The 16,484-nt window shown below is 28.3% G+C and overlaps 1 protein-coding gene and 1 pseudogene across 1 annotated transcript; one reads left to right on the top strand and one right to left on the bottom strand.

Moving 5' to 3' along the window:
* Positions 1 to 531: 531 nt before the first annotated feature.
* Positions 532 to 5,701, top strand: LOC146884582 (uncharacterized; annotated as a pseudogene).
* A 5,696-nt stretch (positions 5,702 to 11,397) lies between these two features.
* Positions 11,398 to 12,146, bottom strand: LOC114190835 (protein BIC1-like). Its single transcript, XM_028079883.2, has one exon. It carries the CDS (start codon positions 11,984 to 11,986, stop codon positions 11,567 to 11,569), a length of 420 nt encoding a protein of 139 aa, XP_027935684.1. The 5' UTR covers positions 11,987 to 12,146; the 3' UTR covers positions 11,398 to 11,566.
* Between the last annotated feature and the right edge of the window lie 4,338 nt (positions 12,147 to 16,484).

Below are 16,484 nucleotides of genomic sequence, written 5' to 3'. Positions count from 1 at the left end.
ATTATAAAATTAGTTTTCTTGTAATAAGAATACAATTAATATAAAAATTATTAAATATGTATAAATTGATAATTATTTATTATTATTGACAAATTAATAATACTTTACAATTTTGATATTAGTGGAAAAAAGTATTAAATTTATGTTATTTTAGTCCATATTATTTTTATTTTTTAATAATATAGTTAATAATAGTGATAAATTTTACATTTGTCACGAATTTTATTAAAATTGATCAAATATACATATCACAAATTTATTACTACAATGTTATATAATAAAAATTTTTTATTTGATAAAAATATAATTAATAAAAACTTTATTAAAAATAATCATTTAATGGCAATTATTATTATTAATTGATAAAAACCTTTTATTTAAGATTTGAAATCATGAGCTTATAGTGATTAACCAAGTTACACCACTATACCACTTCACAATTACTATATATATTTTTTCTTATTTAAATATAGTCTTGTACTTTTTATTAATATTAGTAAATAATATATTCACTACAAATTTAGATTTGGTATGCAAAATATAAAGTGGTGCCTATATTATTTTCTCTCTCCCCCTATCTCTTATGTCTCATATATAAAGTAAATAATATTTTCATAGACAAAAATAAATAGATAAATAGAATAAACAATAATCAATTATCATCACTATCATCTTTAGCAATAATATCATTTTCTTCCTCCTCTGTTAAATTAATATTTTCATCATTGCTTTCTTCATCGGTATTGTCAATAACTTCCATAGGCATCATTGGATTTTCATTCGTTGTGAATTGGGTTAGGTCTTTCTATCTAAAGAAAACTTGTGTTCTTTATCAAAGACATTGGATATAAATGAGATTGAGTCAATCTCTTCATTTTCTTGGCATGCTTCATTGGTTGTGTTCATCTTCATCACATTTCTTTGCTACTTCTCCATGAAGATCCCATATAACATAATCTCTTCTTATCCCAATTGTGATCAAGTGCTCATATATGATTCTTTTAGACCGAAAGAGATTATTGTTACACTTTTTGCATGGACAACGTATTAACTCTCCTTCCCCAGGATCGGTAAATGCAAATTCAATAAAGTCGAGAACTCCTTTCTCGTATAAAGGTTTTGTTCGATCAGTAATTTGCATCCAACTTTTATTCAATTCCATACCTATCAAATGCAAAAAAAAATATTATCAAGTTAAAAAAATTTCTTATTAAACATGGTAAAGAACAAATAAAATCTTATAATCAAAATCCACGAAATCATAAAATAAATAATTAAAAATACATATTTCATAACTCACCAAAATTTTTTGATCTTTTCTCTTCAATTTAACACTCTCCGATTTGATCATGTCATTCTTTTCTCTTTGCTGCGTACTCCAAAATTTATATAGAATTCTATTATTTATTAAATTTTATCTTTTTCTAAACAAAAAATCACTATCTTTAATATATTTTATATTGTTAGTTTGTTGAGAAAAATACGTTAAAAAGTTTGTTAATATGTTTAGAAAATAACAAAATTTTGTTAACTTGAATACTTATATAACACAGACTAATTAATCAGTAAATATAACTCAATTAAAATCAGTAAATAAAACATTTGTATTTAAGAATTGATCTTAAGAAAAATTTCTTTTTAAGAAAAAAATGTTAATGAAAATTTATCAATGCGGTTATCTATAACAATACATAAAGAAGATTTCCTCTTTTGTGTGTCTACATTTCAAAATACCAATTTTACCCTTTAAAATATAATTATTTATTAAATTTTTGAAAATTAACCGTTACTTTTACAAGCTTTTTTATAAAATCATCTATTTCTGCTTCTTATTTTTTTCTCTATTTATCAATAGTTATTCTCTCATATCTTCTTATATATTCTCTCATATTTTCTGATATATTTCACTTTATTTTTTAATAAATATAATTTTATTTTATATATTAACTTAATAACAATACATTATCATCACCTATTAACATAATATCACGCATATTTAAAAAAATGCGTATACACAGGTGCAACGGAAGCGCAACAGCGCCTATGTGTACCCTAGTATAGTAAAAAGAAAATCAATGATGATTTCTTTTCCAAAAATAATATAATAAAGTTTGTTATTAATATCATAACTTATAATTTATAATTATTATGCTGTTACTAGTAAAATAATATTTTAAAATAAATAAATAAATAAATAAAAAATAACAAGCGTGAATTCTTAGAAAGTTTCATCATAAAAATATTCAATTTTTAATTTATTAAATTAAATTAATAAATATAATTATAAATTACATGTTAATTGATTTTTATTAAATTTTTAAGGTGTGTTCATCTAGGCCTATGACAGTTACCCAAAAAATTCCCCAAATTCCCTGCTTTCCAATTTTTCACATTCACGTCATTCACGTCTACCTCTCACTCTCACATAAATATTTACTTCTTCAGTTTAGAAACAAAATTATGGTTCAACCATTATTTCAAAAAAATTTGGTGCAATTGCAGTTGGGGTTGTAAAATTTTGGTGCAATCATAGTTCGGGTCTCTATTAAATTTAGCAAGTTATAGTTTCAAATTCCTCCTTTTAAGGTATGAGTTTCATTTTTCAAGTTTTAATTTCTACCCCTTCAAGATATTAATTTCCCAAGGTATTAATTCACGTTGCAATGAGTGTCCTCTGGTATATGAGTCTCTTTTTCTTCCTCCGTGAACAATCACTGCACAATTCTGGCTCATTCTTTGCCTTTTTGTCAAATTTTTATTTTGTTTTTTTCCCAATTTTAATTCCTTTAGGTACTGCATGGAGAAGAATGTTTGAATTTTAAGTGGAGTAATATTAAAACTGATAACGTTGCATTTGAATCTTCTCTCCAAGTGTACGAAAGCATAACAATGATTGTGCTTATGATGTTCCTGATAATAGGGGCAAAAAGCATGATGTCATTCTTTAGAAGTTCTCTTGCTATCTCTGTATGTTAGGTAAATAATTATCATTGCTTTAGTATTGACACTCAACTATTGGTTAAGTAGATATTTTTCTATTCTTATTTTTAACTTATCTGAGTTATATATACCATCTCTTAGTTACATATCTTTCCATTAAATTTTATTTTACATTACTTTGTTATTTATTAGTTTTAATTCTTTTTTTTTGGAATTATAGTGGTAAGTTGAGATTCCAAATTTATGGTTTCATCTCTGTGATATAAATTTATATCTTTTATTTCTTTCTAATTTATTGTCTTTATGGTGCAATCACAGTTGGGTTTTACAAATTTTAGCAAGTTATAGTATCAAGGTTCCTCCTCTAAGGTATGAGTTTCATCATGTTTTAATTTACCTCCAAGGTATTAATTTCTATTTTTCATTACTTTGTAATTTATTACTTTAAATTATAATTATTTGGAGTTGTAACTGTCTAAACGTTGTCTTTTAGTAATGTAAATATGTCATTTTTTTAGATGCAAAACATGTCTAACTATGAAGAAGAGAGACTACAAAGAATTGCAAAAAATGAAACAAAATTTGAGGCTTTAGTAATATCACGCAAAGCTTCTTCTTTGAGAGTGTTAACTCAAAATACCAAGAATAAGAAGGGAAGAAGAAGAGATGAAAAGAATGATGAAGAGTATAAGCCCAAAGAATTAGAAGAGTTACAATCTTCAAGTGAAGAAGATGAAAAGTACAATAAGAAAAAGGTAAGTAATGAGAGTCTTAAAATATATAAATGCTTTTGTTAGTTTCATGACATTTCTTTATGATTATTTTTATTTTGTAGATAACTAAATCATTAAAGTTAAATTCTAAAAGGGTCAATGCTTCTGAGTTGGAGAAGGTTGAGTTGGATAAGGTTCAGGAGTTTGAAAACATGTCTAGGTATTCGTATAACATATTTTTTCTAAAACTAAATAAACCATTACTAATATTGGTATTGATTTCTTTTTCCGAATTTAATTTAGATCAACGTGTAGTTAAAAAGATATGTGGACATACCATTAATGCAAAACTCACAAGTAAAAGAGAATAATTAATGGTATTGGGCAAAACATTTGATATCCAATTTCCTTCCCCCTACTTCAAGCTTTGTGGAAAACATGCAAAATATTTCAAGGCTGAAGCAACTATATGTATAAGTCACAAAGCTCCTTTACAAGTTAAAACATGGAAAGAGATATTGACGATGATTTAACTATAATGTGGAAACATATGGAGGTTCGTATAACTTTATTAATGTGAATGTATTTAATTAATTTTTATTTATGTATTTGATGTATTTTGGCAATGATATATTTGAAACTTTTAATTATTTTGTCACATTCAGGATGCATTATGTTTGAAGGAAGAGGATAAAGAACGTGCAATGAAACAATTGCAAAAGCAATATAGGAATAGACATCACCACTTGTATCAAACATACATTCAAAATAAAGGTAGACCAAATGACGTACATCCTCAAGATTGGAATTGGTTAATAAATAACAAGTGGAATGATTCAAAGTTTAAGGTAAAGTTATTCTCTTTTTATATGTTAAAGTTGAATTTTAATTTTTTTGTACTTTTATATTATAATACTAAATTATTTCTGCATTTATAGGAAAGGAGCTTGAAAAATAAAGTTAGTCGAAGTAAACAAGAGATGAAATCAGTTATTGGCACAAAATCAATTGTCCAAAAGACATTTGGGATGGTAAAGCTACTATTATGTTTTATATATACTAATTTGTCAAATTTTAACAGGGTTTTATATATGATTTGTTTTATATGTTTCACATATACAAGTTTGTTTTTTTTTTCTTTTATTTAACCTAAAATCACATTATCTTCTTTTTTATTTTTTCAAAAGAAAGAAGAATCAAAAAGTGAGGAATGGCCAAGTGCATTGGAAGTATGGAAGGCTACACGTATGAAATCTAATGGAAATTGGTGTATTCCCAATGGAGAAGAAATTATGGTAAGTAAAGAAAATACTCTAACTTCTATTTTAATATATACAAGTTATATTTTACTATTACTAATTTGTGCAAATATGTTTCTTTATTTGATCTAAAATCAAATTCAAAACGCTTTTATTTTACTATTACTAAATATTTTAAATGTTAATTATTTTGTCTTAATATTGTACAGGATAATTTGAAAATTGTGGGTGAGGTCTACGAGGAAGAAATCTCGAAAGCACCAGTACCATTGGTTAAGCATTTTTCATTTGTACTAGGAACAACACCAAATCATTCACAAGGTATGGGAACTATATCAATCACAAAGAAAAATATAGAGAGACAAATTATACAAAATGAATTAGAGAATGCACAAAAAATAGCAAGTGATCTAGAGTTAGAAGTTCAAAAGTTGAATAGCATCATTCAAAATCAAGAGGAAACCAACGCTCAACTTCATAATGAATTGCAATCTCAACGACAATTAATTGAAGATCAAGAACTTGTTTTGAGAACTCAACGTGATCAAATGAAGAAGATACTGAAATAGAGATGAAATGTCAAATGACTAATTTATTAGGAAACCTATCATTTAGTGGATCAAATCAAATGTTTCCTCAAAATGAAGTAAGTTGTATTATTAATATTTAAATTTTTTAATTAATGTGTCTATAATTTCATCTTTATATATTTCTAAAGTATTATTAATTAATTCTTTTATTGATATTTACTATTTACTTTGTTTTATTTTGCAGGATCAAAATTCTTGAAGACACTATATTTATTGTTATTTTTAAGTAACTATTTAATTTAATCGTTCTAAGAGAGCCCCTTAAATAGGTGAGCATTATGGGTCTCTTTGCAAGCGAAAAAGTTACAAAGGGTGTCTCTACAAATACTAAACCCTAGCTTCTAGAAACTAGGTCAAGAAATTAGGTTAAAATGAGACACATTTGGTGTGGAAATGGTGGCTCTCTATATTGATTCCACCTACCACATGCTTGGACAACCAAAGGTACATGTACCATGGTGGTACAAGTTGTTTTATGCTTTATGCTTATGTTTTCCTCTCTCCTCCATATCTTATGCGGCCCACCTTTGATTTGCCATGTAGACATGCTCTAATCCACTCCAATTAGTGTTCACCATCACTTAATTAAGATCAACCTACAAAAAAAAAAAAAAACAAAGAAAATAATTCAACCTATCAACTTAGGTCAAGTCAACCCTAGTCAAAGGTTAAAAAGTCAACTAAGGTCAAGTCAACCAAGCAAGCTTAGAGAAACTCAACATAAGAAAAGGGTAAACAAAGAAATAGTAGAGGGATAAAAGTCTCTCCTCTTGTCATGCTTCTTGTTACTCTTCTAGGGAGGGCCTTTATGGCATCATGTGTGGTCATGGATCCCTCATCGAGTTATATTGTTGAACCCATTAGCTTGTAGTTGTTCGGCCTGCTAAGTCCACCAACTTGTCGAGCCACAGGCAGGACGAGACAAGCCAACCCGCTGGCCTATGTTATTAACTTTAATGCATCGCTCCACTAGAAACCCTTGGATTTCATCCACCGCTTGAATGTCGTCAAAAGATTGTGTAAACCGATAGAAAAATAATGAGTTGTTCATAAATAGAAACACTTCTAGGTTTAATGGCAAATGGATAAATATTGCTAAACAAAAATGACAGAAATATTATGACTACTGTGTGAGTGTGTCAAACATGTTCATTGGGGGAAGACACGACAAAGGTTTTTGAGTTACATGTTGTCACCAAGGTTTTGAGAAAAAGCGAATCATAAAGAGAATGAACGAAACAAAATGATTTGATTTCATTTATCTAGGAAGTTTGGGAATTATGACAGAATTTTGAACTATCTCATTTGATTTCAATAAGCCTGGATTGAGTTGCAACTTAGGCCAAATTATGGTTTTTGCATTTCTAATTTCGTTTCAATTTGAATGAGATGCAATTTGTTTGTTTCTTTTATGACAGGGGTTTGGAGATGAAGCTTTGTCATATGAAAAAAAGTGTCAAAAAAATATAAAATTGGCAGGCTAGCTTGCCAACCTACCCAATAACAAGGTGGGTTCAACCTTTCAACCCATTTTTTTTTGTTTTAGGCTAGCTCGACTCGATCCAAATTTTGCGAGTAGTAGTAGGATAGGTCAAAACGGGTTAGGCTGCCCATTTTGATACCTTTAATCTTAGCCAAATAAGTGTTGCAATGATTATCTAGCAAAAATTATATAAAGGATTCAAGATAAAGAAAAAAACACACAACTACAACATACAATTCTTTCTATATTCTAGTGATCATATAATGGTAGGTGTTCTTTATAGGTGAGCGCAAGCATTGTAATTTTTCACGTAGTGAAGTAATCTCTGTGAGATTTATTCATTCTCTCTTTGCGAGTTTTCTTAATAATGGAAGAGACTCTCTTAAAAGGATTTCTATAAACATGACTAGAAGGGATATCTCTTTCTCACTTTCTCTTATGCATTAAATTAATAGCAATATGTTTGTTTGTCTTATTTTTAGGATGCTCACAGACACCTCCTTTTTCATGACAAAACCCCTTTTTAGAGGAGAGGAGTTTTGAAGCCTAGGCACAACACACATGATGAATCAAACCACTCAAGAAAGGTCACCATTAATCTTTTAGGAGGAGATGAGGGTGCTCCTTCCTCTCCAAATTTAGGGGGCCACCTCCTAGGTTGCCCTAACTTCTAGAAATTGTGTTTTGCAGTTCTCTTTGGGTCCCCCAACCATGCTTGTATAATAAAATTCTCCACCACTTGTAAAGGGTTGAATATTGTTTAGAAAAGTAGAAAGTTTTAGTCGTGAGCCTTTGCTTGTTCTAGGAGTGTTCTTCTCCTTTGGTGTATTATCGTGAAACTTGTTTCAAGTGGTATCAATCTTCACTCATCTTGGGTTGGTCCATTCCCCAAGTAGCATGTTGCACTATTCCCTTCCATTCCTCATCTTCTCATTTTTTTCATTATTTACTTTCTTATTCGTGTTTATTGATTGATGTTCACACATATTCCTTGCTTTTTCCATTAAGTCAATTACTTAATTGAATCCTCTATTCCTCTTAAATCCATAAGAATTGAACCTTCACACTTAGATAACATTTGAGATTATTTTTGTGTCTAGTGAGAATATTTCTTGAGTTTTCTTAGTCACAATCCATCAAACACTTTATATGCTAATTCTAAAATGAACCTACAATAGTTTTTGTTTCTGTATGTGACGTCTTAATCTTTGGGAGAGGTTAAGACAATATAACTAGGAATGGTTTGTGTATAACCATGAGTGGTTTATGTACTTGTTGTAACAAGTGGTTTATGTACTTGTGTAATTATTAATTTGATTAGTGAAAATTGTTGATCAATTTGCTTAAAGGAAAACTAGACATAACCTATGAGTTTAGGTGAACCAATATAAAATCTACTTTTTTTGTGTTGCTTGTGTACTAAATGGTCTTGTCTAGTTTTCCAGGAAAATGGTTCAAATTTTATTTAATTCCTTCTTTCTAGAGTTAGTTATACAAACAAGAATTCTAAAATCGAGTAATAGTAAGTAGCTAAAAATTTAGTAGCTAATGTTCGAGATCAATTTAGGCTCTAATTTACAAACTAATTATAACTTTTTTTATTAATAATAGAGACTATTTTAGAATCAATAATTTTTAGTTTATAAAATGTTTTCTAAGTCAATATAATGACAATTATTTTCTGTCTCTAAATTAGTTGTTATTTAATTATTAGTGTTAATAACATATAATAAGTGGTTAAAAGTTGCTAAAAACATTCATTGCTTTAATCTTTATATTCCTTAAGCTTAATAGGAACATTGTTCATGTTCATTTAGCACATTAATATAGTTTTCAAACCTTTTATGTCAACCCTTTCTTGTAAACCTTTATTCAAAAGTGATGCATTCCAAATAATACTCAAGTTTTAGCTAGGAGTGATTATGTTCCGAACAATACTAAAGGTTTAGCCAAAAGTGGTCGTGTCCCAAAAATACTCAAGTTTTAACTAGGAGTGAATGTGTTCCAGATAATAGTTTAAGTTGTTGGCTAGAAGTGGTTGTTATTCCAAAAAATGCTTCGGTTTTAGTCAATAATAGTTGTATTCCAAATAATATTTGGATTTTTAGCCAAGTGTAGTTGAATGTTTAAATAATACTCAAATTTTTTTAGCCAAAATTGATTAAGATCCAAAAAATTACTCACTTGTAAATTCATAATGTAAATCTTCCTTTCCTTGAGCTTATTTATTTCATGTTATAAAATTTGCTCTAACAAAAGAAGGAGAGTTTTTAAAGCGCTAAGTTTCTATAAACATCTTTTATAGATGTTTGCCACATTAAAACATGTATATGTCCTCCTTATTGGACTCGACTTTGCAAAAATATGAAAGTTTTGACACAATTCAACTCTTCGTTCTTGTGTATCTGACTTTTTTTCCACAAAATGGGACACATTAGGAACGTCATAAGATATATGATCGTCTATTTGTCTTTAGTATTATAAAGAGTTACACAATATGGGAAAGACACTAAGAAATTTTAGACATATCAATTGTGCTGCAAATAAAAATGGTTAACAGACATGGGCCATCATTCCTAGATAATGATAAAAGATGTTGGAGAAGAATAATTTATAAGATCTTGTGTTTATGATTCTTTGAAGTTTGATTTGAAGCAACCACTATATTCTAAATGCACTACTTTTACGACATTGTGAGCGATTTAAAGATTATTCAATTTAAAATAAAGAAATATATGGAAGTTAATAATTTTTTAAAATTATTAGAGTTGTTGAAGGAGATTATTCTAAAAGGAAAAAAATGTTATCTAGTCATAATTATGAAGTTAAGAAAATATTATGTCCAATGGGTTTGGACTATAGAAAGATACATGTATGTTCTAATGATCGTAAATTATAAAAAAGAGTTTACATCACTAAAGGGGTGCAAATATGTTATGCTACTAGTTATTAATAGCTTTGGAAGATGTTTCCATAAGAAAGATGCACAAACTTGACATTTCATGCAAATGGTAGGAAATGTGATGGACTAAGATCCATTTAATTCTCTATGATAGAAGATGATCTGTGAATGTTTTCCAAATTTTGAGTAAAGTCAAGAAACGTGAGAAAAGGACTAGGTACAAATGAGATGAATTATTATGGAAACTTTAGACGTGAACTCAACTCATAATCATTTTTGTTGGTCATTTTATTTGTCTCAGTGGTTGTGTATGAGGAGAAAATATGTTATGTATGACGATTTCAAGCATGTGACAATAAAGAAATGACAAATTTATATTTGAGTCCCTTGATCGATATTTGAAAATGTTCTATTGTGAAGATAACTTTTTTGGTTGCATGCAATGTTGTTTTGTACTATAAACAATATGGTAGACCAAAAAAAAAAATATTTGAGAAAATCATCTATATTTCTTTTATCTTTCATATTAGTCTAAATGTGATGCATATATAAGAAAAGTGAGAATGATGAAGTGAAAGCACATGAGATGGGTATATGCTTAAAGTCATCACTCCATGTTATTGGAAAGCATATTGTTGCCCCCAACTTGTCATACACTGTCCAAAGAGAAGGAAAATTTTGTGAGTGTTTATGTGATATGAAAGTGTCATCAAAGTACTCACTAAATATTTAGAGATACACGAAGATTTTGAAAGCATATGCAAATAATTAAGACCATCCAAAAGCTTCTAATAAGGAGAGGTACATTGTGGAAGAAGTCACTGAGTTTTAAGGAAGCCATTGAATAAATCATAAGTAAAATATTTTAGTTCTTTTAGGATCGAAACCTTATTGTCTTAATATTACAAATAAGACAACAGTAGAATTGTTTCCCAACATAAATAATAGTTAAGGTTAATCATTGTTTCCATATTAGTTTATTTGGATTAAATTAGATAATTTCATTCAAACTTATATTTTATTTTATATCGTATGTCTGAACTAGAGTAAACGACTATGTATTGAATTGTGGGGATTTTTGTTTTACAAGTTTTCCTTTGATTTCAAAACAAACAATTTTCGGGAAACAACAACAAATATTTATACCGATTATGACTATATACTTGACATAAATCATCGTTATTTACCTTGGCTGCTGTCATTAATTACATCTAGAAGAAAAAAAAAAATGCTCTTTTTGATATGTAATTTGACGCATTAGTGATTGTAAAGATTTTTTAATTACAAGTTTAAACAGAATGATTTCAAGTTGAATAGATGATTTGCTTATTATTCTTAGATCGCCCTGTATGGCTTGAATCCATCAATTACCTAAATCAAAACGATACGAAAATAAAACCGAAACATCGTTTTGATTCAGAGAAGGTAAAGCTCGTGGTTTAACAAATTTGTAGAAGCTAAAGATAATATAAAAAAAGATACAACAATTGAACAAAACAGAAGTAATAGGTGAATAAAGAGAAAAAATCAACTTTTATAATGTTTACGTATCCAACGGATAATACAAACATCATGAGGGATGAAGGATTAACAAAACATTCATGGCATAACCAATAGCAATAGATGGTTTGTTCTGAGTGAATGAACTGAATAATCCAATTTATATAAACCACAAGAGTTCAACACCTGTTCTCGATTCTTATCCCACCCGATGTGGCCCTTCGACCTTCTTCCACCAAAGCGGTTCGTGCCATCACTATTCTGCTGGGAACCAAAGGAGCATCGAATGCTGTGCAGTCAATCCAATCCTTCAAGAGATCCTCTTGACCCCATATCTCAGGAATCCAAACCCTCCCAGAAACTTCAACTCTATGCCTCTTCAACCTCTCACGACCACTAGCTTCACCTTCAACGCTTTTTCCTTCAGAAACACTGTCCAATGCAGTTTCCACCTTGTTCTTCTGGGGTTTACAAGATTTCTCACTCTTCTCTTGGTGTTCTTGGCCCATCTTTCTGTCGGGTTTCTTCAGTTCTTGGTTGTGATCAGATTCAGTTGAGGAAGAGGGTTGGTGAGACATTAGAAGGGTTTTCTCTTTCATGCAGAGAAGGGTTTTGGTGATTCTGTGTGCTGTGGGTGTGGTAATGGTGGTGATCTAAGTTTGTGTACTGCAATGTTGTGTTGTGGAAAGAAGATTTTGGAGAGTGGTGGGTGAAGAAAAGCAATGTAATGGGTGGGAAATCAGTTCACACGTCACCCACTTGGAGACTCTTCATTTGTATGGTAAGTGACAAAGGTACGTGTCTTTTTTATGGTGGGATTCGAATAATGTGTGGCTTGGTGTAGCTAGTTATTGCTTGAAAATTACAGAAAATGACTAATAGAGGAAAAAGAAAAAAAAAAGAAAAAAGAAGAAGAAATAGAGTGGAAGGGGGTGAGCGATTCCTTGGATGGATTTTTTTGAAGGATTGTGAGGTTGATGTTGATCTGTGAAACAGTCTTCAATACTGTTCGTGCCTTTCATTTCAATCAATGAGGATGCAGGATTTGATTTTGGTAGGGCAGTGTGCTTATTGCATATTCAACTCAAAATTGAAACACATATATCACATACGATTATTGCATAACATATTCAACTAAATGCTTCGTTAATCAAGTACTTAATGATTTTTTTTATGACACAAATTTTATAAGAGACTAATTAAAAAAACCAATTACTTTGATGGTCAAAACTTTGATAGTTACTTTGATGGTCAGTGATAAATTTAGAAATCAATTTATAATAAAAACTAGAGCTGTCAAAACGGGTAATCCGGCCGACCCGAACTCGACCCACCATGGATTGATGATTTAGTGAACCAATCCAATCCAGCTCATTTTTGAGCGAACCAAAAAAATTTGAACCCGGCCCGACCCATCACGGGTTGGCAGGCTAAACGAGTTGGCTCAGAGTTCACTTAATTAAAAAAAAATATTTTTTATTTTTTTTTCAGTCAAAACTAAATTGTAATTTTAATTAAAATCTAAATAAACTTTAATACAATCCAAATACAAACCAAAATAAAAAAATACAAATTATTTATGTGTTGGATAAAAAAATAACTTAACATGACCCAAATGTAAAACCCAACTTAATAAAATAAAATAAAAACACTTATGTGACCTTTTTATCTGCGGGTTGGCTCACCAACCCGGTTCACCACGGGTTCAACCCGAATGAGCCGGGTTCTAAATGAGTCGGGTCAAAAATCAACCCGTATTGAAATTTGTAAAAAAATTTCAACCCGACCCGAATCCGTGATGAGCAGGGTTGGCTCGCGGGTTCCAACCCATTTTGACCGCTCTAATAAAAACTATTATAGTTATCAATTTAGAGACCAATTATAATTTTTTGAAACTATTTCAATTACTAATTATTTTTAATTATAAATTAGTATCTAAATTAGTCACTATAATAACTAATTATTTTTGTCACTAAAATTAGCCATTATTCAACTTTTTTTAGTGACCGTAACCATTAAAGTTGAATATAACTCTACATATTTTGTTACAAATTTGAATTATATTTACCATTTTGATATAATTTCATTATGAAATTATTAAATGAGATAATTTAAAAAAATGAATTTAAGCAAGTCGTGCTAAGTTGACATGAATTAAAAAAAAAGTTATGTTATGCTAAGACAATTTTACTTTAACTAAAATGAAGTCATGTCAAATTAAAACAATTTTCATGAAAAAGTTAAAGTCATCACAATTTGAGATGATTTAACTACATTTCACAAAGAACCTAACTTGGTATGACATTTATCATGAAAGTCATTTTAATTTGACACGACTTCATTTTAGTTAAAAGGCTTAAATATACATTTGGTTCTTATTTTTGTTATTTTTATTCAATTTGATTCTCATTTTCGTTTTGTGTCAATTAGGTCCTTATTTTCGTCAAATTTTGGTCAATTTGGTCCTTTTGACTAACGATGTTTAAATAATTAACGTTTTTTAACAGTACATGTCACGTGTTAGCTCCTGGTTTTTTTTGTTTTTTTTTATTTTCTTAATTTTTTTTAAAATTTTAATTTTTTTTAATTTTAAAAAAATGTCTATGTGTCAAGTCACAATTGTGTCACGTGTCAGTTTTTTGTTGTGTTATTTTTTTTTTGTTTAATTTAGTCCCTATATTCGTTATTTTTATTCAATTTAGTTCCAATTTTTCTTAAAATAAATCAATTTTGTTCCTTTCAAATTGACACCAAATTTAATATCTTTTATACAAACTATATTAATATTTTTTCTAAAATTGATGTTTTATTAATTATTTTTTAAATTAAATTCTAAATTATTATTTAATTATAAATTGAATAAAATTCTTATATTTAATAGCTAAATAGAATATATTTATTAAAAATATTATAAGAATATAATTATTAAATATTTTTTCTAACAATTATATTCTAAAATACTTTTAAAATTGATATTTAAAAATATTTAAAATATTTAAAATATTTTAGAAAAGTAAATTAATATTTGTAAAATTAACATTTAAATAGAAAATATTTTAGATTTTAATATCCAAAATGCAAGAAAAATATTAAATATTTTAGATTTAAATATCAATTTTACAAATGTTAATATATATTTTTAAAATTTTAATGATTATATTTTAATAATATTTAAATAATTAGATTCTGTTTAACAATTGAATCTAAGAATTATATTCGATTTATAATTGAATTTCAAAAATGAATAATAATAATATCAATTTTAAAAATTAAATTGTTCTATTTTAACAAAAACTAAGACTAAATTAAATAAAAATAACGAATATAGGGATTGAATTGAACAAAAATAACAAATATCATGATTAAATTGAACAAAAAGAAATAATATAACCACAAAGTGACATGTGGCACTAACATTGACACGTGACGCAATTGTGACTTGATATGTGGACAATTTTTTTAAAATTAAAAATAATTTTTAAAATTTAAAAAAATTTAAAAAATAAAGAAAACCAGGAGCTGACACGTGGCATGTACCGTTTAAAAACGTTAACTAGTCAAAATGACCAAATTAACCAAAATTTGACGAAAATGAGAACCTATTTGAACACATAACGAAAATGAGGACTAAATTGAATAAAAACAATAAAAATAGGACCAAATATATATATATATATATATATATATATATATATATATATATATATATAAGCCTAGTTAAAATTAAATCACCTCAACATAGAGACATTTTTTTTCCTGAAATCGATCCAAAATGACTTACCAAATTTAAAATCTTATTAAGAGTTACCTCATTTTTATAACTTTAGATGAAAATTAGTAAAGAACCCTACAAATTTGCTTCTATTTAATTAACTTATAACAGTCAACTGACAGCTTGAATAATATGTGAGATACAGTTAATTGATCAATCCATGGATAAAAAGTATTTAAATATTATTTTTAAATAATTAATATAAAAATGAATATTTTTAAACATAAAATAATTCAGTAGCAATACTGAAGATCTATAAAACATTAATTATGTATCCAGTTATTCTTCTGATTAATAATTTGACCTTACTCTAAAAATCAGTCCTGGCATACATTAAAAACAATAAAACTACTCTTTTACTTAGAATACAAAAAAAGTTAAGAAAATAACATAAAAATATACTTTCCAAATTTATATTTGATAAATAAACCGAGCCTAGGTTTGATTGAATTCTTCTATCAATATACTTATTTATTCTAGAATAAGTTATATTATAATTCAATATTAATGTAATAGGATTTAGTTTCCCTTTTCCATTTCTAAAAAGGTACTCAAAATCATGTCCATGACAACCTTCTAAATTAGTAATTTAACAACCTTTTTAGAAAAAAAAAATGTTGGGGAAAACTTAGTATTTTTAAGTTTACTACAATAAATGTAGATTTTACTGTAGAAACTGGCATTAACGATAATATATGTAAAAAAGTTTTGTACCGATCAAGGACGAATAGTACTCGGTTTTGATAGAATCTTTAGATCGTATACTATTTAGCCTTATTCAAACCATACTCACATAATTATTTCTTACCTAGGTAGAATCTCAGAATCGGATACTTAATCCAATTTATAATTAGTTTTCAGAATTTAGCAAGTAATTTCACTTGGCTAGATACTTGTCGGATTATTGGGCCGATAAGTATTTCACCCTCAAGACATATAAACAAAAGACAACACCAATTCAAAAATAGTTGTTAACCATACACAAGTAATTGGGTCTCTTGGCCCAAGCCCACCTAGATTAGTGGACCTCGTAGCTCAAGCCTATCCAGGTAAGATTTTGTAAATATTATTATAAATAACACATGACTCGAGGTAAATTAGTTACATTTTCATTAATTACCATATTGATTACTTGTTGAGGTGGTTACTTGACTTGAGCATTGAAGTGTCTTCTGTAGACACATTCATCATTTGGTTGGGAGACAAGTACTTGAAGAAGAAGAAGAGTACCAATAAAGTAAAGGATTGGAAGTGCTTAAAAGCCTTTGTAGGATTCTGTAAGAACAATTGGCACCCACCGTGGGACCGACTTGTATTTTGAAAAG

The sequence above is a fragment of the Vigna unguiculata genome, chromosome 7 (assembly GCF_037176805.1).
Source record: "Vigna unguiculata cultivar grain cowpea cultivar isolate G323 ecotype 2 chromosome 7, ASM3717680v1, whole genome shotgun sequence".
Lineage (NCBI taxonomy): Eukaryota > Viridiplantae > Streptophyta > Magnoliopsida > Fabales > Fabaceae > Vigna > Vigna unguiculata.
This window is presented reverse-complemented; position numbering and strand designations above follow the sequence as displayed.

Excerpts from the sequence above, each read along its gene's own strand:
- LOC114190835 (XM_028079883.2), bottom strand. The coding sequence starts at position 11,986 with ATGAAAGAGAAAACCCTTCTAATGTCTCACCAACCCTCTTCCTCAACT.